The following is a 26,457-nucleotide window of genomic DNA, read 5'->3' on the forward strand; positions in this document are numbered from 1 at the left end:
ACTCCAAGTATGTATTTGTCTATCCCTTGTAATTTTTCTTGTGTAGTATGTAATTCTTTATCCCTTTAATGCAATTGTGAACTTGTGTTGGTGAAATTTTAATTTAATTTTATAAATTTCTATATGTATGATTCTCTATTGGTTTGATTAATATATTGCTTTGAATTGAATGCTCAATTTGCTTCGGTTTATAAGTTTGAGAAGATGTTCATAATTGTTTCGATTTAAATATAGTTCATATATGTGTTTCAATTATGGAAAGATTTTTCAAAAGAAAATCAAAGTCTGAGTTAGTGGAGTCGTCACCTGCAAAGAGTCAAAAGAAAAATGAAAGTAGTTCAAACCAAACTACAGAAGTTAACTTGGAAAGTCTGCCATCTGATCCCGGATTACGTAATCAAATATTGAGTTACCATCCAAATGTTCGAGACCAAGTTCGAAGAGCTTATCTCCAAAAAGGTCCTTGTCAACCTCGAGGGCATAATTTTCCTTACAAAAATTTTGGAGCAAAACAAAGATGATTTAATCCTGGTTGGTTTAGTGAGTTTCCTACTTGGTTAGAGTACAGCATAGAAAAAGATGCTGCCTTTTGTCTATGTTGTTATCTCTTTAAACATGATATTGGAGAGCAATCTGGTGGTGAATCTTTTGTTGGGGTTGGATTTTCGAATTGGAAGAAAAAAGATAGACTACAAATTCATGTTGGAGGACTGAATAGTGCCCATAATAAAGCTTGGAGAAGTTGTGAGGTCTTATTAAACCAAAAGCAGCATATTGAAACAATTCTCTCAAAACACTCAAAGCAAGATCAAATTGATTATCGAACCCGTTTAGGTGCATCAATTGGTGTTAGTAGAATATTGTTACAACAAGGGCTTCCATTTCGTGGGCATGATGAATCCAAAAATTCAACCAATCAAGGGAATTTTCTTGCATTTTTACGATGGCTATGTCGTTTCAATGATGATATAAAAGCTGTCACACTAAAAAATGCTCCTGAAAACATGAAGTTGACATCACCTGATATCCAGAAGGACATTTCAAGTGCTATTTCAACTGAAATTATCAATGCAATCATCAGGGATATTGGTGATTCATTATTTTCCATTCTTGTTGATGAATCATGTGACATGTCTTCAAAGGAGCAGATGGCAATTGTGCTACGTTATGTCGATAAAGGTCAGGTAATTGAACGTTTTGTAGGTATTGTGCATGTTACAGATACTAAATCTTCCTCACTCAAGTTAGCCGTTGATGATTTCTTTTCGAGACATGGATTAAGCATCTCTAGATTGCGAGGGCAGGGTTATGACGGCGCAAGTAATATGAGAGGTGAGTTTAGTGGTCTTAAAACACTCATTCTAAATGAGAATGACTCTGCTTTTTATGTTCATTGTTTTGCTCATCAACTTCAGCTAGCTCTGGTAGCTGTGGCAAAGAAACATTCAGAAATTGCAGATTTATTTACTATGGTTTCTAATGTGGTGAATGTTGTGGGTGCATCTTCTAAGCGCCGTGATATGCTGAGAGAAAAGCATGCTGATGCAATTTTTGAAGCACTCAATAATAATGAGCTCTTAAGTGGGCAAGGCCTGAATCAAGAAACTAATCTTAAGCGGTCTAGTGATACACGATGGAGCTCTCATTATAATTGTTTAATTAGTTTGGAAAACATGTTCCCGTCTGTGATAGATGTGCTTAAGATTGTATGAACAGATGGATCAGGTTACGAACAAAAATTTGAAGCAAACGTTCTATTGACTTTTATGCAATCATTCAGCACTAGCACTAACAATCATTCAGCACTAGCAAAGGTTCTACTCGAAGAACAACTTGAGAATTACATTTGGGACGTGAGCTCTAACAATGAATTTACAGAATTGAAAGGGATTACTGATCTTGAGCAAAAGATGGTTGAGAGAAAAAAAGATCAGATCTACCCTTTAGTGTACTTGCTTCTGACACTAGCACTAATCCTACCTGTTGCGACCGCAAGTGTAGAGCGAGTATTTTCTGCTATGAATATTGTGAAGAATCGGTTACGCAATCGAATGGGGGATTTGTGGATGAATGATTGCTTGGTTGCTTATATTGAGAAAGACATTTTTAATAGTATAGATGACGAGGTTGTTATGTAACGATTTCAAAATATGAAAACTTGTCGAGGACAATTATGATTGTAATGAATAGACAATATAGACAATATGATTTTTGATGTTTTGATGTCTAGTTCGAAATTTTTAATATTTATATTTTGTGAAAGGCCCCCGGACACATGAAATCCTGGCTTCGCCACTGTGGTGCCGTGTTGAATTGGAGTGGAAGAGGGAAGATGAACTTGAGACTGGTACCATGGTAGTCATTAAGATAACCTCTGGTGGCTTTCGGTGGCTAGGACGAAGAGAAGTAGAGTCAGATGGTGTTGGTGAAGATGGAGGAGAGGATGATAGAATAGGAGGGAGAGAAGAAGTAGGTGTTATTGGGGAGGAAGGGGTGGTAACTTGAGATGGAGAAGCTGTGGTTTCTATGATGGGGTTAAGAGACTGTGTAGGTGCGGAAGCTGTAGGAAGGTCAGAAGGCTCAAATTTTGGGATAGGAAGAGGTAAAACGCTGGGCATGATATTTGTGTGGGATAAATTATAAGGAAATACGGTTTCATAGAAAGTGACATCATGTGAAGTATAAACCTTCTTAGTGTGAAGATCATAAATTTTGGAATCCTTTTGAGAAGGTGGATAACCAATAAAAATGCCTGGTTTGGCTCGTTTATCAAACTTTGAGTGAGGAGAAAGATTATGCCCATAACAAAGGCAACCAAGTATACGTAAATGTGCATAAGAGGGTGACTTGCCAAAAAGAACGTCATAAGGTGTTTTTCATTTTAAATTTTTTTTGGGCAAACGATTAATTAAATATGTAGCAGTAAGAACACAATTTCCCAAAAGGATAAAGGTAAGTTTGATTGGAAACAAAGAGAAGGAGCAATGTTGATGAATGACACCAATTGAAGAAAAAAATTATTTGATGGTGTGATTAAAAAATTCAGTTCCAATATTAGTACGAACTTGGCGAATAATAAGATTAAACTGTGTTTTAATCATAGCAAAAAAATGAGGTAGATATGTTTGTGCCTAATAAATCACGGCCATGAGCTGGCCGAAGGAGCCCCCTTTCTCGGCCTTGGCACTTGCTCGTAAAACTGAAACGCAACGTTTCAACAAAATGCTTTGCCTTCCTGAAGACAAAAGAAAAATGCCAAGGCATGATCATCTCGGCCTCGAGTGCAGGCCGAGGCCGACGCCAAGCAAAATCGCGGCCAGAAATATTAAAGTCAGATTATCACGTGATAGCAGGGACCCATGCTTCATTTAATGAAGTAACGCATGTTTAATGCAGCAAACCCATTGGCCACAAATAAGCATTTAATACATGAGGGAAGGTGGGAAGTGACTGAAGTCAGGTTGTGGCGACAGAAGACAGAGTGATTAGACGTAGACATTCTCACAAGAATTCTTGCAGCTTGAGAGATTAGGTCACCAGCTATCAGAGCAATAAATGCGTCTCCACGGCCAGCTGCGCAGAAACCACGATTAGGGCGGCGGCCGAGATTCACCAGGATTTATGGGGTCACACCACCATGCTTCACGATCCCAAATGTCGATTGGACACCCACTTGCGCTAATCAGACTCCACTATGCGTGAATTCAGCCTCGATTACTCATCCAGGAACTCTTCCTATAAATACAAGGCTCGAGCTACATTCAACGGGTTCAAACACCAAACCAAAGCCTCCCACGGAGCAACTTATTTTTTCCTGTAATGCACTTTCAATATCTTTACTTGCTTTCCTAGGAGTAGTGTTAGACTGTAAGGAAAATTCATTCATCAATATATCATACGACCCTTGATTTTCAAGGCGCCGGAGCACTATCTCTATTGTTCGTTCCCTCACCCCATATATCATACGACCGTCGCTCCCCGGCAACGGCGCCAAAAACTTGTTGGTAATTTTTAACAACAATATTAAAACCTTGCAAGTGCACAAATCAAATGATAGTATAGTAAGCAAGCAAGGGTCATTCCCACAGAGATTGTAATCTAAAGAGATGTTTATCAATGTCACACAAAGAAAACTAGAACACAATTAAACACGAAAACAAAATAAAGATTGAAATCACAAGGACTTCCACACACACGCCAACACCAAGGGGGTTTTGATTTGATTTTGTAAATAAAAGAAAACAAAACAGAATTTAAATTAGAGTTTAAGAGAAATTAGTTTAAAATCAATCAAGAACAATAGCTAGGACTCACTATCCACCTCCAAACAATCAATCAATCCATAAACAACAATAGATAATCAATTTCTAGCAAGCATATGATGACGACACTCACAACAAGATCATGGCATTTGACTCGAGTTGTATGATTCTCTCTTAAGTGTATGTAAAGTGTATGGCATTTACATCAATACGTGTATTCTTAATTGAAATCCAGTATGGCATTTACTCAATTTAACAATCAAGAATCCATTAAGATCAAAGAGAATATGAGTGTCACAAAAACCCTAAAACATGGCATTTGTTATTAGGAATTCAAGAATCGATTTCTCATAACTAGTTCTTAACCCAATTATTCGTTGCAAACAAGAACACATTCAATATGGCAATTGACCTATGTTCTACAACAATTTAATTCCGATACATGCTTCAAAGTTAGCTACTCAAAGAAACAAAATATCAGAATTCACATAACATCGAGAAACCGAAATCATCCCGCTTGTAGAAACTGAAAAATCCATTCAAACTTGTTTATAGAATTGAAATCATGTTTAGGGCTTCAAGATTAAGCCCTAACTAACAAGAAATTAGTTACTCATGTTCTGAGATGAACTCAAAAATAAATACATAAGAACTGAAAATTAAAAGAAGAAAGGAAAAGAAAGAACTCGCTGGCAGCTTTTTCCTCTTGCGCCGTTGATCTCCTTCGGACGTGAATCCTCTGTATGGGGCCTTGGCTGGCCTTTTATATGACTTAAATCAAAGTCCTAAACCCTAAAATTTACTGAAAAGTCGTCCAAGAAGTCTTGGTAAACAAGGAATCCAAATAGGAAAGTAAAGATCACAATTCCTAACTCCACAGGGAAATACAGCTCAGCCCAATTGTCACACGATTTGGGGATCTTCGGCCTTCTAGAAAAATCAGGAAAAATATATTTTAGAAAGATAAATGTCTTATCTTTCCAACCATATATAGCACGTAACTTGGAAAATTCGGGAAGACTTCCGTTTCTTCATATTCACGTAACATGTACGAAACTGTCCTGTCTGCACGTGGGCTAACTTTACTTGTAATACTGTACCAATTGGCTCGGTAGAAAATTCTGGAAAAATCACAGATTCAACTTCAAGGTGTTAGCTTTCATCTCCAATTGACCTTGCACTAAAATTCCTCCGAAAAGTTGATTTTCCCTTAAAAACCTTCTAAGAGCGCAGAAAAGCTGAAAATCAGAAAAGTGAAGTAATAAGCCCTTTTTAAGTCTAATTCTTCTACAAAGCCTAAGTAAAGAGAGTACATAAATGAGTATATTTATGGACTTATCAAATACCCACAACTTAGATTTTGCTAGTCCTCGAGCAAAACAACACAGAAAATAAAAACAAAAGAACAAAGACTCAACGCAAACAAGCGATGGACTAACTTCCCAATATTGATCTCAGAGATAATCACCAACCGTTAGCTAACTTCCAAGAAATAAGCAACAATAACTCAAGACATTATCAAAGGGTTAACCAAACTTTAGTTGAACAACTTGGAGTGTCGTGTGTGACATAGCCAACATTAACATAACTACGACTTATGCTTCACAAAAGTTAAATAACCAAATAAGAACAAGCTTTGACTTCAATTCTCACCAAGGATGTTCACTCCAATGACAGCACTCGAAATTTGACTAGGTAGTGTCACTCATATATGTGAGAGGAATCAAAGCAATAGGATGTACTCACATAATTGAAATAAAGGCACATGACAAATATAAAAAATCTCATGGGAAGATATCGCATACTTGAAAACATTTAAACCATCCGACCATAGTACTTCCACACCTATTCTACACATGAGGAACTACACTTCTCCTTGGATCAAGTAGGACTTTCACTAAGGTTGTAATGGGGTTTAGGGTGATGGGTGAAACAAGAAAAAGATAAGGAATGAACAAATTCTAAGGAATTCATAGAGCTTTCCATGAAAATTATAACATCTTGCACTTTGAGCACGGAATTGATACTGTCTTGAATTTTTATTTTTATTTTTATTTTTTTTTCACACAATTTTTTTTTTTTCTCCTAACTCCATTAGCTTTCTAATCAACCCATGTAGCGAGTGTTAGGCCAATGACTCCCAAGCTAGCTAGCTTTAGGGCATTAAATGTAAAACACTCCTAGGGCTTAATAACTCAAGTTGAAAAGGCTTCGAAATTAGTTTTTTTTTATTTTTTTATTTTTTTATTTATTAGATAGTATCCTTCACTTTCCACATGATTGACCAATTTGTGCAATGCTCCCTTAACAACGAAAATACTCAACAAAACTCCTTAGAAGGGTGTAGGATAAACATATGATAGATTAAGGTGAGGAGAATTGGGTAAAGAACGAAAAAGGCTTACATAAAAGGCACAAGGGGGTTAACTAGGGATAAAAGTGATACGGGTTGGCTAGAAGGGCTCAAACGAAAGAAACAAGGCCTATATCACTTCCAAGAATCCATGTGGTTCACGAAGTATGCCTCAAATAGATCATGAAAGTAGTTCTAGCAAACAATTTAAACATCCTCAAGTACTTGACCAAAACAAAGAATAATGAGATCACAACGACTTGTAGACAAGAAAATTATCGAATAGTATATAACACTCAAGAAAGAAAGGCATAGGCTCAAAAGCTCACATGATAAGGGTTATATAAATCTACACCCTTATTTGGGAATTTAAATCATGTGAACTCCCCAATCGAACATCATATTAATGTGGCTGTGTGCGTAAGGATTTCCAAAGTCTAATCACAAAAATAAGGCTAACACAAAGATAATGTAAAGAATTATTGTCATGCTCAACATTTCTTGAAAGTTAATTGCAAATAAAATTCAATCTCATCATAGAATTGGGAAGTGACTACCACAAACAAAACAAAACAAAAAAATAAAAACTAATTAAATAAAAACCGAAAGTTGAAAGGAATTGAAAATCAATAAACAAACTGCAGTTCTGACCCAGGCGCAAAGAATTACACGTATCTCACAAAATACTTGGCCAAACTTCACGTTCTTTATATGGTTGGATTCAGAACGAAAAAACAAAGAACGTAACGCGAGCCAAATTACAAAAACAGAAGCAGACAAGAACAGAATTGGAAACAAAGACAGAGGACTGCTGCATGCATTATGAAACCAAAGAACTCAATCACCCACAACTTAAAACAAACATTGTCCTCAATGTTTAAAACAAAGAAAACTAAGTCATGCAAAATTAATTAAAGAGAGAGAGAGAGTGTGAGAACTTCCCAGGTTTGTGTAGGTGTGGTTGAGCAAAGCATAGAATATGTCGAAGTGAGAGAGGATGGACAATGTGACGAACTTAAACACCCACAACTTGCTTCTTGGAATGTCAACAGACCCGTAATAGCTCCTAAAAGTCTCGGAATGCGATGAAATTGGAACAAAATTGAGCTGGATATGGAATCATAAAAATCTGGAAATCTGACTTTTAGCGACGAAAAATCTGATGAACACCGCTGCTAAAACCTCTTTGGTGACGAAAAATCCGATGAACACCGTCGCTAAAACCTCTTTGGTGACGAAAAATCTTCAAATTCTGGGCAAAACAGCAGCTGCCTTTTTTTGTGTTTTAGGTCCTTTTTTGAGCTTCAAATCGTCCTAAAACATAATGTAGGCCACCGGAGACCCCCAAACCTGGTCCAAAACATCAGAATAACTATTCTAAACATGTTGGTGGCATCAGATTGACCTGAAAAACAGCAAAAAATAATTTAGGCAGAAATTCTAGTTTTGACCAAAATAAGAACATAAAAACTATTTTTCTATTTTCTGGCATTTAAACTCAACCAATGACCAAAAAAACTTCTGTAACACATCTGAAATGTGCTGCAAACATCCCAGGGGTAGAAAAATGTGAATTTTTTTCTTTGGAACACAAAATCCATTATTTGATGATGCAAAACTTAACAAGAACAAAAATATGAAAAGTGTACGAGAAATCACACATAAACTAAAAACAAAAGTGAAGAATGCTTGGGTTGCCTCCCAAGAAGCGCGAAGTTTAAAGTCTGCAGCCAGACGCGGTTCGTTAGATGATTAAACAATAGATGGGGGTGGTGCATCCATGTGCATGCTCTCTTTTCCCAACTCAAAAGATTCATAGTATGGCTTCAAGCGATGTCCGTTCACTTTAAATATGTTTCCCGTCTTGTCATTTTCAATCTCAACTGCACCATGAGGGAAAACATTAGTAACAACAAAAGGACCGTACCATCTAGAACGTAACTTACCTGGGAATAGCCGGAGACGTGAATTGAAGAGCAAGACTTTCTGTCCTATTTCAAAGGTCTTCCTTTGAATTGCTTTGTCATGAAATGCCTTAGTCTTTTCCTTGTAAATTCGTGCACTCTCATAGGCATCATTCCTCATCTCATCCAATTCATTCAATTGGAGTCGCCTTGCATCTCCAGCCTCTTTCATATCGAAATTGAATTTCTTGATTGCCCAAAATGCTCTATGTTCAAGTTCAACCGGAAGGTGACATGCTTTACCATAAACCAAACGAAAAGGAGACATACCAATGGGGGTTTTGTAGGCTGTCCTATATGCCCATAATGCATCATTAAGTCTCAAGCTCCAATCCTTCCTTGTAGGGCTCACGGTTTTCTCCAAGATTTGCTTGATTTCTCGGTTACTAATCTCCACTTGTCCACTTGTTTGGGGATGATAAGGTGTTGAGACCCTATGTGTAATTTCATACCGCTTTAAAAGTGCCTCAAATGACCTATTACAAAAGTGGCTGCCTCCATCGCTGATAATGGCTCTTGGTGTTCCAAACCTAGAAAAGATGTTGTCCTTCACAAAGCTCAAAACAACTTTTGAATCATTAGTCCGGGTAGGAATTGCTTCCACCCATTTAGAGACATAGTCAACAGCAAGAAGGATGTAAATAAAGCCATAAGATGAAGGGAATGGTCCCATAAAATCAATGCCCCACACATCAAATATTTCAACAATAAGGATAGGCGTTAAAGGCATTTGATTCCTAGAGCTAATGTTACCGGTTCTTTGACATCTATCACATGTGGAACAATAAGTAAATGCATCTTTGAACAAGCTAGGCCAATAAAAACCACATTGCAATACTTTAAGGGCTGTTTTCTTAGTACCAAAATGTCCACCACATGCAGATGAATGACAAAAGGCAAGTATAGAATTAAATTCAGATTCGGACACGCACCTTCTAACAATCTGATCTGGACAATATTTCCATAAGTATGGATCGTCCCAAACATAATACTTACTTGTTTTCACAAGCTTATCCTTTTGAGCTCGAGTGAGATCCTCCGGAATCAGTTTTGAAGCCTTGTAATTGATAATGTCAGCGTACCAAGGGTCCTTGGCTTCGAAGGTGAAGAGTTGCTCATCGGGGAAACTTTCACGTAGAGGAAGCACGTCCTCTTCTTCATTGGATCCGTGCACCAGCCTACTCAAATGGTCAGCCACCACGTTTTCACTCCCTTTCTTGTCTCTAATCACCAAATCAAATTCTTGAAGCAAGAGAGTCCACCTAATCAGTCGCGGCTTGGCGTCCTTCTTGTTGAGGAGGTACCTAAGTGCTGCATGATCAGAGAATACAATTACCTTAGTGCCAATAAGATATGATCTAAATTTCTCTAAACCAAAAATAACAGCAAGCAACTCCTTTTCCGTAGTTGAATAATTCAACTGAGCATCATTCAAAGTCCGGGAAGCATAATAGATGGCATGTGGTACGTTGTGCACTCTTTGTCCAAGCACGGCCCCCACTGCATAATCCGAGGCGTCACACATCAACTCAAAGGGAAAATTCCAATCTGGAGGCTGCATGATAGGGGCAGATGTCAAAAGCTCCTTAAGCTTGTTAAATGCAGCCAAGCACTCTTCACTAAACTCGAATTCCACATCTTTGCCAAGCAACCGACATAGGGGCCTTGATATCTTTGAAAAGTCCTTGATGAAACGCCTATAGAACCCTGCATGTCCTAGGAATGACCTAATCTCCTTTACGGTTTTGGGGGGCTGCAAGCTTCTCACAATGTCGATTTTTGCCTTGTCCACTTCAATTCCCCTACAAGAGATAATGTGACCCAAGACAATACCCTCCTGTACCATGAAGTGGCACTTCTCCCAATTGAGCACTAAATTGCATTCCTGACACCTTTTCAACACTAAAGAAAGGTTGTGAAGACAAATATCAAATGAATCACCAAAAACAGAAAAATCATCCATAAATACCTCGATTATCTCCTCCACCATATCAGAAAAAATTGACATCATGCAACGTTGAAAAGTGGCAGGTGCGTTACATAAACCAAAAGGCATACGCCTATAAGCAAACGTACCAAATGGACAGGTGAAGGTGGTCTTTTCTTGATCTTCCGGAGCAATGGCAATTTGATTGTATCCAGAGTATCCATCCAAGAAGCAATAATGACTATGACCTGCAAGACGCTCAAGCATTTGATCAATAAATGGTAACGGAAAGTGATCCTTACGTGTCGTGGTATTGAGCTTTCTATAATCTATGCATACTCTCCAACCCGTTTGAATTCTTTGAGGCACCAACTCATTGTCTTCATTCTTCACAACGGTAATTCCGGATTTCTTGGGAACAACTTGGACGGGACTCACCCACTTGCTATCCGAAATGGGGTATATAATTCCCACGTCCAAAAGCTTCAAAACTTCCTTCTTAACAACTTCTTTCATCACCGGATTCAGCCTCCTTTGGGCTTCCCTTGTAGGTTTTGATTCTCCTTCCAAAAGGATCCTATGCATGCACTTTGTAGGGCTTATACCTTTGATGTCTGCAATGGTCCAACCTAGGGCAGTCTTGTGCTCCCTTAGAACTCTAATTAGTTTGTCTTCTTCAGATGCACTCAAATTAGAAGCAATGATTACAGGCAGCGTCTTTTCATCACCTAAATATGCATATTTCAAGTTCTCTGGAAGGGGTTTTAGCTCAACCTGTGGTGCTTTCACAATAGAGGGAACAAGCGTATTAGTAGATAACGGAAGAGGCTCAAAAATAGAGTTAGACGTACCTCTTTGGGGAGGCAAGGCCTCAAGCATATTCACGGCTTCAAGTACAGCTGTGTTCCCTTCTTTATTCACAGTTTTGGGGCTTTGGATGAGTGCCCTCTCCAATGGCGTCTCTCCTTGTGATGCATTAAACGTTTCTTGTACCACCTGCTCAAGTACATCTATGGAAAAACAAGCATGATCATCATTAGGATATTTTAAAGCATCTAATACCTTAAACTCCACGGTTTCCTCATCGAATGCCATTGTGAGAGTGCCTTCATACACATTGATTTTTGTCCTTGCTGTTCTCATGAATGGACGTCCTAGAATCAATGGAAGGTCTTTTCCAGGAATAGGAACTTCCTCCATCTCGAGCACTAGAAAGTCTGCTGGAAATATTAGCTCATTCACCTTGACCAAAACATCTTCCAACACTCCCTTAGGATACTTGATTGATCGATCAGCCAATTGTATGCTCACGGAAGTCTTCTTAAGCTCACCTAAATTTAAAGATTCAAAAACAGAAAAAGGCATCAAATTAATTGAAGCACCTAAGTCTAATAAAGCATGTTCAAACCTTTGATTTCCAATGAGACAAGGTATAGTAAAACTCCCTGGATCCTTTAGTTTAGGAGGCAATTTACGCAATAGCACGGCTGAAACTTCTTCACTTAAGGCCACGGTTTCATGCTCCTTGAACTTCCTTTTATTTGTACAAAGATCTTTGAGGAATTTTGCATAGCTTGGAATTTGTTGGATCGCATCGAGCAAGGGAATGTTCACTTGCACTTTTCGGAAAGTCCCTAGGATATCCTTTGAAACTTGCTCCTTCTTTGAATTCAAAAACCTACGAGGAAAAGGAATCTTTGAAGTAATCGAATGATCCACAAGAGAACTTACCTTAGAGTTGTCACTTGGAACCATAAGCTTGGGAGAGGGGGCAGCCACTGTTTTGGTTGAATTTCTCTCCTCATTGTCATCCTTTCCCACCTCTTTTCCACTTCGAAGAGTAATCGCCTTTGCGGTTTCATGGCCTCCATTAGGATTTGGAATTACTTGGCTTGGAAACTGTCCTGGCTCTCTTTGACTCAAGGAGGTTGCAATTTGTCCAACTTGGTTTTCAAGGCTCTTGATTGCTGTAGACATTTGTGTATGTGTTTGCCTTGTTTCCTGCATAAAACCTTGAGTGCTTAATGCCAAAGAATTAACTAACTCTTCTAAAGACTTACCTTGCCTAGGAGGTGGTGGTGGTGCTTTTTGTTGAGGAACAAACTGATTTTGTTGAACTGGGGTTGTTTGCACGTTTTGGTTGTTCTTCCATCCAAAGTTAGGGTGTTGCCGCCATCCCGGATTATAGGTGTTAGAAAATGGATCGTTTCTTGGCTTTTGTTGCTGCATATAGTGTGCTTGAGCCATCTCTTCTCCATCACCATACAAACTTGGACAAGACTCCGTAGGATGTCCGGGATTAGCACACACAGCACACACTTGTGCTTGAGGGATTAACTGCTTAACAAGGTTAGTCAAATTAGCTATTTGAGGACCAATATCACTAGCACTTACCTCATAAACACCTGCTTTCTTTGGGGGAGCTCTCCGATAATTAAATTGTTGAGAGTTTGCTGCAATGTTCTCAAACATCTCCTTAGCTTCAGTAGCACTCTTGTTCATCAAGCCTCCTCCACTAGTAGCATCAACCATCATCCTCTCCGAATCGAGTAATCCCTCATAAAAGTATTGCATAAGTAGCCAATCTTCAATTTGGTGATGAGGGCATGAAGCTAGGAGTCTCTGAAACCGATCCCAATACTCATGAAATGATTCTCCATCTAGTTGCTGCACTCCCATGATCTCCTTCCTAATACGGTTTGTCTTTTGAGCTGGAAAGAACTTTGCAAGGAACTTGGAAGCCAATGCTGTCCATGTAGTGATAGATGCACTAGGTAAAGAATAGAGCCACTCCTTGGCTCGTTCCTTAAGTGAGAATGGAAACAAACGCAATCTGATTGCCTCATCACTAATCCCTCCATTGTGCATAGTCGCGCACACGGCAAAGAAATCCTTGATATGTATGTGAGGATCATCCCCAGGCTTGCCATAGAATTGTGGCAAAAGGTGAATGGTGCCACTCTTGATCTCAAAGGTGGTTGTAGTGGCTGGATACGCAATACATGACGGCTGGTCCAATGCTTTAGGAACCGTGAAATCCTTCAAAGGTCGGGTGAGGTTGTTGAGTGCCAACTCGTCTCCCATCTTGATTGGAAGTGTAGCTTGCGTATCTTTATCTTGACGGAGATAACGAAGTGTGTTCTCTAGTTCAGGGTCGTATGGTATAAGCTTGTAACCTTGCGAACGACGTCCCAGCATATACCTGAAATTGAAAACAAAACTTAATTAGATAAACAATCAGGCTTTAGTGTTTCCCTTTTCTCCATTCAATTTTATTCTCCTAATCCGGTTTGTGTTGCCATTTAAAATTGTTTTTTTTTTCTTTTTCAGGTACAACCAATAACATCAAAAGAGGAAACAAACAGAAATTGGGGCTGTTCGACAAAAGGAAACAGGATAACTCTTCTCACGCAGCAACTCTTGGTTCCAATTGGAGAACCCCATCGTGCTCAGCTCCCATCTCCAATTCAATTTGGGTTTTGTTGATTTCCTACCCTAATTGTATTATTATTCTCTTATTTAAACAACTCTTTACCATTGTTGCAGGTACCAAAACCTAATTTCTGAAAATTATATGCAAGGGAGGCGTTCTCTCAAGTTGGAGTTAATTCCCATTGATCAAGAACTTGAGCGTACAGTACGAAAACATCGAAGGGAGCATTTTTCACCAAGACCAGCCATGGCTAATCTAGTCAACAATGGTAGAGATAACCCACCACCACAACCAAGGCTTCTAAGGGATTACACTGCACCAGCGGAGTACAATGCACCGTCGTGCATCGTCTTGACTCCAATCACACAGCGTTTCGAAATTCGCCCAATAACTATCCAACTTCTACCTAGTTATCATGGGAAGGAGGAGGAAAATCCCTACCATCATCTCAAGACATTCTTCACCATATGCTCCACATTCAATTATGGCGGTGTTAGTGAAGAGCAAATTCGACTCCGATTGTTCCCATTTTCTCTAAAGGATAAAGCGACAAACTGGTTAGACTCTCTTCCAGAACCATCTATAAATTCTTGGACTAATTTATCTAAGAAATTTCTATCAAAATTTTTCCCTGCTCGTAAAACCAATGCTTTGATAGCAACTATTATGAGTTTTCGTCAACAAGAGCGTGAACAATTTCATGAATGTTGGGAGCGATATAAGGATTTGTTTCTTCAATGCCCTCATCATGGTTTTGACATATGGCAAAAAGTTCACTACTTTTATAGAGGGTTGAACCCGCAGAGCAGGAGCATGGTAGATTCAACAGTTGGTGGAAGCTTAATGGACAAAACTGCAGATGAAGCTGTCAGCGCATTTGAAACAATTTGTGAGAACTCTGAGCATTGGGACTTTCCTACAAAAGATACAAGAGTTGCACCTACATCATCGACACAGAAAGGAGGCATCTATGAAGTTAGTGCCCGCACGAGTTTAGAAGCACAAGTTGCAGCTCTCACAAAACTTCTCACGCCACTAGTACAGAAGGTAACTACACAACCATGTAATTTATGTGCTAGCATCACCCACGACACTGCAAATTGCCCATCGAATCCTATCCTAGAAGATGTGCAAGAGGTCAACGCATTCAATGGAAGGCCCCGAAATGATCCTTATTCCAACACCTATAATCCGGGGTGGAGACAACACCCAAACTTCTCTTGGAGCAATTCACAGAATACAATGGGACCTTCCAATTCCTCAAAGCCATACCAGCAGCCATATCAAGCTCCTCCACAACAACAAGAAGATCCTTCTATCAAGGAGATGCTCTCTCAACTCTTGAAGAAATCCGACAGATATGAACAAGAGGTTGCATCACTTAAACAAAGTCAATCAGTGTTGGAAAAGAGTCAATCCAAATTCGAAGTTCAATTGGGACAAATAGCCACTACTTTGAACAGATTAGAGAGAACACAAGGTCAATTTCCAAGCCAAACAGAAGCTAATCCTAGAAATCATGACCAAGTCCAAGCTATTACTACTCTGAGAAGTGGAAAGGTGATTGATAATAAGATTGGAAATTCAGAGATCACTGATAAAGAAGAAGATGAGGTCGTGACAAAACCAGGGCAGCAACTTGATAAGCAATCTGAGGACTCCTTGAAGTCTGACAGTCACACTGAGTCTGTGAACCACACTCTTCCTACTCAAATCGCAGACACTCATGGTCCTCTACCCTTCCCTCAACGTAGTAGACAGGTTCGAAACAATAAGTATAAGGGAGACATTATGGAGCAATTTAAGAAGGTACAAATTAATATTCCTTTGCTTGAGGCTATTAAACAAATCCCTTCATATGCAAAGTTTTTGAAGGATATTTGCACCAACAAAAGGAGGTTTGAAGAGCATGAAAAAGTGATGTTGTCCGACAATGTGAGCGCTGTACTTCAAAGAAAGTTGCCACCCAAGCTTCAAGATCCTGGGAGCTTTACAATCCCGTGTACCATTGGAGAGAGAAAGTTCGACAAAGCTTTGCTTGATTTGGGGGCTAGTGTGAACTTAATGCCTTATTCGATATATGAACACCTTGGGCTAGGGGAATTGAAGCATATCTCTATATCTCTACAATTCGCGGATCGCTCTGTGAAGTACCCAAGAGGGATTGTTGAAGATGTACTCATCCACGTTGATCAATTTATCCTCCCTGCTGACTTCGTCGTCTTGGATATGGAAGAAGCTGAAATTTCAGGTCGCGAACTCCCTCTCATCCTTGGCAGACCCTTTATGGCCACGGCAGGTACAAAAATTGATGTTAAATCAGGTTTACTAACCATGACTGTGCAAGATATTACTGTCAAATTTCAGGTCTTTGAAGCTTTGAAGAGACCCATAGATCCTTACGATTGTTTTCACGTCGAAGTTATGGATTGCATTATAGAGAAGACATTCATTGAATCAAGCCTAAAAGATCCGTTGGAAATATGCATCTCACAACATGGCATGAGTTTTGAGAAGGCCACCATTCTTGCAGCAGTGGAAGATCTCAATGCTGTGACATCATATGTCCCTTGGAGCCAACCTAAGTTTGAAATTTTGCCCTCCTCACATGCCAAACTCGTTCCTTCCATTGTCCAACCTCCAAAGCTCGAACTCAAGCCCCTTCCAACAACTCTGAAGTATGTATACTTGGGTGATTCAGAGACTCTTCCTGTTATTATAGCTGCTGACCTTAGTCAAACTGAAGAAGAAAAGTTGATTCAAGTATTACGAGAGCATAAGCAAGCCTTGGGTTGGAGTATTGCAGACATCAAAGGAATTAGTCCTTCACTTTGCATGCATCGGATACACCTTGAAGATGATTCAAAGCCTTCTAGGGAGGCTCAGAGACGCCTCAATCCAAACATGAAAGAGGTGGTACGTGCTGAAGTTCTTAAGTTGTTAGATGTTGGTATCATATATCCTATCTCTGACAGTAAATGGGTGAGTCCAGTACAAGTGGTACCCAAGAAATCGGGAATTACAGTAGTAAAGAATGAACACAACGAGCTTATACCTCAGAGGACAGTTACAGGTTGGCGGGTTTGCATTGACTATCGGAAGCTAAACAGTGCAACCCGAAAAGATCATTTTCCATTGCCCTTCATTGATCAGATGCTTGAGCGACTTGCAGGTCATAGTCATTATTGTTTTCTTGATGGGTATTCAGGGTATAACCAAATTCCGATAGCTCCAGAAGATCAAGACAAGACAACATTCACGTGTCCCTTTGGCACTTTTGCGTATCGAAGAATGCCTTTTGGTTTATGCAACGCTCCAGCAACCTTCCAAAGATGCATGATGAGCATATTTTCAGATATGGTAGAGAGGTTTATTGAAGTGTTTATGGATGACTTCTCGGTTTTCGGTTCCTCTTTTGATCAGTGCCTCCACCATCTTTCATTGGTGCTCCAACGGTGTCAAGAAACCAATTTGATCTTAAATTGGGAAAAGTGCCACTTTATGGTAAAAAGGGGAATAGTTCTCGGCCATATCATCTCCTCTCAAGGCATTGAAGTAGATAGAGCCAAGGTAGAGCTTATTTCGAAGCTTCCCCCTCCAACCTCAGTCAAGGAAGTTCGCTCTTTTCTTGGACATGCGGGTTTTTACCGACGATTCATCAAGGATTTCTCGAAAGTCACCAAACCCTTGTGTGACTTGCTTGCTAAGGATTCCGTTTTTAACTTTAATGACGAGTGTTTGACAGCTTTCGAAACTCTCAAGAAGGAATTGACACAAGCCCCTATCATAAGAGCCCCAGATTGGACTCTTCCTTTTGAAATCATGTGTGATGCTTCTGATTATGCAATAGGGGCTGTGTTGGGACAGCGGGTTAACAAGCTTCCTCATGTCATATATTATGCAAGTAGAACTCTAAATGATGCTCAAATGAACTACTCCACTACCGAGAAAGAATTGCTTGCAGTAGTGTTCGCATTGGAGAAGTTTCGAAGCTATTTGATCGGCTCTAAGGTGACTGTATTTTCTGATCATGCAGCACTTCGGCACTTATTAACTAAGAAAGATGCAAAGCCGCGACTTCTCAGGTGGATTCTCCTCTTGCAAGAATTCGATCTTGACATCAAAGACAAAAAGGGGACTGAAAATGTTGTCGCCGACCACCTTTCGAGATTGGTTCAAGAAGGTGGAGAGCTCCCTATCAACGAATCATTTCCAGATGAGCAACTCTTCTCTGTTGAAAAACTTCCTTGGTATGCAGACATAGTAAATTACCTTGCCCAAAAGTTTATTCCAAAAAATTGGGACAAGCAACAAAGGAAGCGCTTCCTCTCCCAAGTGCGACACTACTATTGGGATGATCCGTATCTCTTCAAGCATTGCCCTGATCAAATCATTCGAAGATGTGTTCCCCAAAGTGAAGTTCAGAGTATCTTGACGTTTTGCCATTCATATGCTTGCGGTGGGCATTTTGGTGCAAAGAAGACAGCTTTAAAGGTACTGCATAGTGGATTTTTTTGGCCTACTTTATTTAAAGATGCACACCATTTTGTTATCACATGCGATAGGTGCCAAAGAACGGGCAACTTATCCTCAAGATCACAAATGCCCTTAACCAATATTTTGGAAGTTGAGTTGTTTGATGTTTGGGGCATCGATTTTATGGGCCCTTTTCCTATATCTCATGGTTATCTCTACATTATTGTTGCGGTGGATTACGTTTCTAAATGGGTAGAGGCGCTGCCCGCACGGACCAATGATCACAAGGTGGTGTTAAACTTCTTGAAAGAACACATCTTTACCCGTTTTGGAACCCCGCGCGCTATCATTAGTGATGGAGGCTCCCACTTTATCAATAAGCCTTTCGATGCTCTAATGCGGAAGTATAATGTCACACATAAAGTTGCCACTCCTTACCACCCACAAACAAGTGGCCAAGTTGAAGTTTCCAATCGGGAGATTAAACACATCCTTGAGAAAACCGTGAATCAAAACCGTAAAGATTGGGCTTTGAAGGTGAGCGATGCGTGTTGGGCATATCGGACAGCTTTTAAGACTCCTTTAGGCATGTCTCCTTATCGGCTTGTCTTTGGAAAAGCATGCCATCTTCCGGTGGAGTTAGAACATCGAGCATTTTGGGCATTAAAAACATTGAACTTTGACATAAATGAAGCTGGGATTGCAAGGAAACTCCAACTTAATGAATTGGATGAATTGCGAAATGAAGCTTACGAGAATGCGAAGATTTATAAAGACAAGACAAAAATTGCCCATGACAAAGCACTAGTACCCAAGCATTTTGAGCCGAATCACAAGGTGTTGTTGTTCAACTCAAGACTTCGATTATTTCCGGGCAAACTTCGTTCAAGATGGTCTGGACCGTTTCTAGTTGTTCGTGTATTTCCACATGGGGCTGTTGAGATTCAAGACATGAAAACAGGTTCTGTCTTCAAGGTGAATGGGCATCGCCTCAAACCTTACTTGGAGCAAATTGATACTTTGCAAGATCAAAGTAAGACTCTCGAGGTGTTGTACCTCGATACTCCCCCATCTATGTGAAGATCGCTGAGTCCGGCTGAAGACTTTAACTTTAGCGCTTCTTGGGAGGCAACCCATGTTTTGGATGCATGATGATGATGAGAGGATCTTGGCGTTTGCAGCACTTCCTACTCGAGATTATATGCCCAGGGAGTTCTCATCTTTACTCTTTACTTTATACTTTATTATTTGAATTCTTTTCTCCCTTTACTTGATTCATTGCTTGCATTTTCATTCTTTTTACATTGAGGACAATGTTTCATTTCAGTTTGGGGGGAATAATCTGCTTTATTGCTTGTTTGTCCTTGCAAATTTTTAATGTCTGAAAACGTAGGGTTTCGTTTTGCTTAAAACTGTTTTAATTGGTAACTGTTATGACAATTTGGTCCGCGTTGCGTTCTTCGTTTTTTCGTACTGAATCTAACCATATAAATAACGTTGAAATCGGACCAGCGGTTTGAAAGTTATGAGCTAAAATCTGAACAGAGGTCGAAACTGCCAAAAACTGCATTTTGGAAACTCTTTGTTTTCTTGGTTTGTTTGAGTCCTATTTGATTTCTTTTGCATTTTTTGTAGTTCAGTAGTTAAGTTGTTGTTTTTAAAGTCACAAAACCCATAAAACGATTTTCTTTTTCCTTTTGTTGAGTCATTTTAGTTAAGCTTTCCACAAGTCAATGATAACACTTGAATTGTACTTGTTTTATAGCCTTTGAGGATTGGTAATCATTATGTGAATTTCAAGTGTGATTCTTTAGTTAACTTTTTCTTACATGATTATTCTCAAATTTTCAATGCACAGCCAATTTAATGCAATTTGCTCTTGACTTAGAGAATTATATGTGGGTTTTAGTGTAGACTTGTATAACCCTTGTGAGTTTTTGAGCCTCATGCATATTCTTTTCTTGAGAGTTATATATTCTTTTCATGAGGGCATTATCATCTACTAGAACTTGCTTCAATATCTTTCAAGGCTTTGTATTGATTCACATGATTCTATCTAGGAAGTGATTAAGGCACCTAGGATCACCACCATGGCCAAAGAAGCTTTTGTCCCTATTACATTATCCCTTAGATAGCCCTTGGAGCCTAAATAAGCCTTTTCTTTCATGAACCACACTATCCTTAACCATAAACTTAAACACTTCATCCTACCTTGTTCTATGAAAATTGGTGGAGCTTTAAGTTTGGGGGAATTGCACCTGACCTTGTGAGTATAAAAGTTGTTGTGAAAAGATTAAAAAATAGAAACAAAGATGAGTTTGAGGTTGGTGTTTGTTAAAATAAAAAAATAAAAAAAAATAAAAAAGAAAAGAAAGAAAAAAAATTATTTCACTACCTCAATATTGTCAAGATTCAAAAAGTTTGAGAAAAGATGTTGATCAAAATGAAGTTGAAGCCCAACAATGAATTTTGGCTTCCAATGAAGTGTATAATTGGTGATACCACAAGAGATACAAGAGAATTTTCAATCCTTCATGGTCATCACATGCTCTACTAACTCTCATAGAATATTTTTGTTTTCCATACCCATTCTTTCTTTTAACCTTAACCCATAACCCCATTACAACCGTAATTTAAGACCTTTTGATCCTAGAAATTGTGTGAATTTAATTTGTGGAGATGTGATATGAAGAGCAAGCTTATAGGATTTGATTTTGTTTTCATACATTCATTTTTCTTGAGTGAAACACTTAACCCAAACTTTGAGCGTTTCTTTGTGAGTGACATTCTTGGTGAGATTTGGAGTTGAAGCTTTGATTTGCATATACCTATCCGGGTTGAGTGAGTTGTATTGTTATTGGCTATTTCACACACTACACTTGAGAATGTTATGTACGGTTTTGTTAACTTTTGAATCATGCTTGTGGTTTTTATGATGATTATTTGATTCTTTAGAGTTATATACCTTGCGTGATTTATTGAGACTAATATGTGGAGGCCTAACATTCTTTTGAGTCTTTGTTTTGTTTTGTTTTGCTTGAGGGCAAGCAAAGTCTAAGTTTGGGGGTATTTGATATAACCATTATTTCGTACATTTTTATTATCTTTCTCTTAGATTCTTGCTATGTTTTTGAGTGAGTTTAGTCCATTTTTACTTAGTTTTGTGTTTTACTAGGTTTGAAGAGTAAAGATGGTAAAGCAAGCAAAAGGAAGAATTTTGGGATTGAAATATGATGTGAAATCCTGGGAGCAGAATGTGCTGTGCAGAACAGTCAACTTGACAGAATATACTGTACTTCCTCAGAGCGAACGAGATGTTGAGCCTTGTATCTTTGGAAAGATACGGATGTTAGCTTTCTGTAGAATTTTACGGTTCGTGATTCGGACGTGTGTGGAGAGAGTTGTGGCCGTTTTAGTACAGACAGTTCGGGCAGAATGTGTTCTGCCGGGTTTTGCAAAATAATCTTTTTGAAGTTCAATCCTCGGAGTTTAATTTGTGTCAATTAAATTTGGGAAGTGTCTACAAGGATGTGGAGTTATTTTCTAAGGTCTGATCCTATATCTAGTAGGATTTTGGATGCCAACTCATCAAAGACAATTGAAGCCAAACTAGGAAAGCATAGTTACCAAGTCGAAAGAGGATTTGTTCCTTATTTAACGAAGACCAGAAATTAGGTTCAGGGAGGCTGGAGTTTGAAGCTTTGAGTGAGAGCCGCTGCCATCGTCAAGTTCTCGAGCATCATCACAATCTATAAGTTTTATTTTATGTTCTCTAGTTTTTCAATTATGTTTTCTTTGAACATGAGTAACTAAGTTATTCTCTAGGGCGAGGATGACGCCCGAGCATGGATAGTTATGATTTCTAATGTTATTTAATGGATTCTAAGTTTCTTTTAGATGAATGTTTAATCACTATTTTAATTGTTGCTATTTGTTTAAGTTCTTTGACTGATCACCTTAGGGCTTTGCATCTAGTAAATTGGAAGATGAATTTGAGGCAGAACTCGCAATATAATTCAATTAGCTTCTTGTGATTAAGTGTGGTGAATTACATTATTGCTTGACGAAGAATAATGGTTTGCTTGGTTCTCTCGTTTTCTAGAACGTAATGAATCCAACTTGTTAAATGTATGCCTTAACCAGGATAGATTGCAGGATTGGGTATATGATCTTTGTCTGAACTAGAAAAGAATCTTACACTTAAGGAAAACTATGGTCTGAGTGCCTGAAAAGGACTTAGATACGGGAATTATCATCTAAAGAATCGAAAGAATCTGTTGAATGCATTGAAATCTAACTTGGATTGCTTGTGGTTGATTCCGAAACCCTAGACCTTCATCATTGTTTGTTAACCTTAAAATTCAACCTTTTTATTCTCAATTGTTTTTATTAATTTCTTTGTTTTCATAAACTTTCACAACAACAATCTCTACAAATTCACTTGCGTATCAGTTAGATTTAATTTAGGTATTTGAATATTAGATTAATTTGGAATCCTTGTGGGAACGATACTTGGACTTGTCAAACGCTATACTACATCAATCTAGTTTTCTTTGTGTGACATTGATAAACATCTCTTTAGATTACAATCTCTGTGGGAATGACCCTTGCTTGCTTACTATACTATCATTTGATTTGTGCACTTGCAAGGTTTTAATATTGTTGTTAAAAATTACCAACAAGTTTTTGGCGCCGTTGCCTGTGTTGGTAATTTTTAACAACAATATTAAAACCTTGCAAGTGCACAAATCAAATGATAGTATAGTAAGCAAGCAAGGGTCATTCCCACAGAGATTGTAATCTAAAGAGATGTTTATCAATGTCACACAAAGAAAACTAGAACACAATTAAACACGAAAACAAAATAAAGATTGAAATCACAAGGACTTCCACACACACGCCAACACCAAGGGGGTTTTGATTTGATTTTGTAAATAAAAGAAAACAAAACAGAATTTAAATTAGAGTTTAAGAGAAATTAGTTTAAAATCAATCAAGAACAATAGCTAGGACTCACTATCCACCTCCAAACAATCAATCAATCCATAAACAACAATAGATAATCAATTTCTAGCAAGCATATGATGACGACACTCACAACAAGATCATGGCATTTGACTCGAGTTGTATGATTCTCTCTTAAGTGTATGTAAAGTGTATGGCATTTACATCAATACGTGTATTCTTAATTGAAATCCAGTATGGCATTTACTCAATTTAACAATCAAGAATCCATTACGATCAAAGAGAATATGAGTGTCACAAAAACCCTAAAACATGGCATTTGTTATTAGGAATTCAAGAATCGATTTCTCATAACTAGTTCTTAACCCAATTATTCGTTGCAAACAAGAACACATTCAATATGGCAATTGACCTATGTTCTACAACAATTTAATTCCGATACATGCTTCAAAGTTAGCTACTCAAAGAAACAAAATATCAGAATTCACATAACATCAAGAAACCGAAATCATCCCGCTTGTAGAAACTGAAAAATCCATTCAAACTTGTTTATAGAATTGAAATCATGTTTAGGGCTTCAAGATTAAGCCCTAACTAACAAGAAATTAGTTACTCATGTTCTGGGATGAACTCAAAAATAAATACATAAGAACTGAAAATTAAAAGAAGAAAGGAAAAGAAAGAACTCGCTGGCAGCTTTTTCCTCTTGCGCGGTTGATCTCCTTCGGACGTGAATCCTCTGTATGGGGCCTTGGCTGGCCTTTTATATGACTTAAATCAAATTCCTAAACCCTAAAATTTACTGAAAAGTCGTCCAAGAAGTCTTGGTAAACAAGGAATCCAAATAGGAAAGTAAAGACCACAATTCCTAACTCCACAGTAGGGGTGGGCATCAAAACCGGAATACCGATACCGTCCCGAAACCGTGCCATTCCGTGTCAAACTCGTGCCAAACCGTTTGGTGTTGATGCTTAAACGGGATGAAACCGTGTCATCCCGTTACTGTTTGGCACGACACCGGTATCAGATTTGTGATCCCGCTTGGTGTCATACCGTACCGTACAGTAACTAATTAATATTAAATATTAAATATTAAAATATTATTTCCAACATTTCAGATTTAGTCAACCTCTTCTCGTCTTTCTCCTTTTTATTCTCCTCCCTCTCTTTTTTAATTATGTTTTCCTCTCTCTCTCTCTCTCTCTCTCTCTCTCTCTCTCTCTCTCTCTTTCTTTATTCTTTTTCCTTCTTCCTCTCTTCTTCTTTTCTTTCTTCTCTCTCCGTCTGCTCCATCTCTCTGTTCTTTGACCTCTTTCCCTACCCACAGGTGGAAGGAAGGGCATAGTATTAAACTTGAAGGCTCTGATCATGCTCCTGTTTACACAAGTTTGCTGGAAATTCCTAGTGTCTTCCAGCATAGCACCCCATCTTTATCTGCTAGATACATTCCAATGGTTCGTGGGCTCCAGCAAACCCTGGGTATGAAATTATTTTTCCCCTTTTGCTGATGGTCTCTTTTTAATTTAGATATTTCTATGTATGCTGTCTTGTGAATTACATCAAGTGATAAGCCCTTTATGATGCACACTAGAAAATTCAAGTGATAAGCCCTTTATGATGCACACTGGAAGACACCGGTACTGCTTTTGACTTCTTTTTCTTTTTCCACTGGGTTCACAGGAGTCACCATTTGCATGATTTGGCAGCTATTGCAAAAACTGAAGTTATTTGGCCGCTGCAAAAACTGAAGAAAAAAAAAATCAAATTTTAGCATAAAGTGAACGGTATCAGTTTTGATACCGAATCATACCGGTCCCAGTTTGGGCCGGTATGGTTTGAACGTGTTTTGAAAATCCCCCATCCCATGTCATACCGTCCCGATTCTCCTATTCGGGATTGACACCGGGATGACCTCCATCCCGTGTCATCCCGTACCGTGCCCACCCCTACTCCACAGGGAAATACAACTCAGCCCAATTGTCACACGATTTGGGGATCTTCGGCTTTCTAGAAAAATCAGGAAAAATATATTTTAGAAAGATAAATGTCTTATCTTTCCAACCATATATAGCACATAACTTGGAAAATTCGGGAAGGCTTCCGTTTCTTCAAATTCACGTAACATGTACGAAACTGTCCTGTCTGCACGTGGGCTAACTTTACTTGTAATACTGTACCAATTGGCTCGGTAGAAAATTCTGGAAAAATCACAGATTCAACTTCAAGGTGTTAGCTTTCATCTCCAATTGACCTTGCACTAAAATTCCTCCGAAAAGTTGATTTTCCCTTAAAAACCTTCTAAGAGCGCAGAAAAGCTGAAAATCAGAAAAGTGAAGTAATAAGCCCTTTTTAAGTCTAATTCTTCTACAAAACCTAAGTAAAGAGAGTACATAAATGAGTATATTTATGGACTTATCAAATACCCACAACTTAGATTTTGCTAGTCCTCGAGCAAAACAACACAGAAAATAAAAACAAAAGAACAAAGACTCAACGCAAACAAGCGATGGACTAACTTCCCAATATTGATCTCAGAGATAATCACCAACCGTTAGCTAACTTCCAAGAAATAAGCAACAATAACTCAAGACATTATCAAAGGGTTAACCAAACTTTAGTTGAACAACTTGGAGTGTCGTGTGTGACATAGCCAACATTAACATAACTACGACTTATGCTTCACAAAAGTTAAATAACCAAATAAGAACAAGCTTTGACTTCAATTCTCACCAAGGATGTTCACTCCAATGACACCACTCGAAATTTGACTAGGTAGTGTCACTCATATATGTGAGAGGAATCAAAGCAATAGGATGTACTCACATAATTGAAATAAAGGCACATGACAAATATAAAAAATCTCATGGGAAGATATCGCATACTTGAAAACATTTAAACCATCCGACCATAGTACTTCCACACCTATTCTCCACATGAGGAACCACACTTCTCCTTGGATCAAGTAGGACTTTCACTAAGGTTGTAATGGGGTTTAGGGTGATGGGTGAAACAAGAAAAAGATAAGGAATGAACAAATTCTAAGGAATTCATAGAGCTTTCCATGAAAATTATAACAT

At 38.6% G+C, this 26,457-nt stretch overlaps 2 protein-coding genes and 1 pseudogene across 2 annotated transcripts; 2 read left to right on the forward strand and 1 right to left on the reverse strand.

Moving 5' to 3' along the window:
- Positions 1-254: 254 nt before the first annotated feature.
- Positions 255-2,505, forward strand: LOC110744235 (uncharacterized; annotated as a pseudogene).
- A 7,929-nt stretch (positions 2,506-10,434) lies between these two features.
- Positions 10,435-13,612, reverse strand: LOC148291240 (uncharacterized; the record flags this gene model as incomplete). The annotated part of the gene is made up of 1 exon (XM_088245725.1): positions 10,435-13,612. A coding segment is annotated over exon 1 (3,156 nt), but the record flags the coding sequence as incomplete, so codon positions are not given.
- Positions 13,613-13,850: 238 nt separating this feature from the next.
- Positions 13,851-19,495, forward strand: LOC148291241 (uncharacterized). Its single transcript, XM_088245726.1, has 2 exons — positions 13,851-17,012; positions 17,487-19,495. The coding sequence occupies exons 1-2, from the start codon at positions 14,186-14,188 to the stop codon at positions 19,493-19,495; spliced, it is 4,836 nt and encodes a 1,611-aa protein (XP_088101852.1). The 5' UTR covers positions 13,851-14,185.
- Positions 19,496-26,457: the final 6,962 nt, after the last annotated feature.

Source organism: Prunus avium, chromosome 8, assembly GCF_965620075.1.
Source record: "Prunus avium chromosome 8, drPruAviu1.hap1.1, whole genome shotgun sequence".
NCBI classification, from domain to species: Eukaryota; Viridiplantae; Streptophyta; class Magnoliopsida; order Rosales; family Rosaceae; genus Prunus; species Prunus avium.

Excerpts from the sequence above, each read along its gene's own strand:
- LOC148291241 (XM_088245726.1), top strand. The coding sequence starts at position 14,186 with ATGGCTAATCTAGTCAACAATGGTAGAGATAACCCACCACCACAACCA. Across the intron at positions 17,013-17,486 it reads ACCTCAGAGGACAGTTACAG|GCATTGAAGTAGATAGAGCC; the intron begins GTTGGCGGGTTT and ends TCTCCTCTCAAG.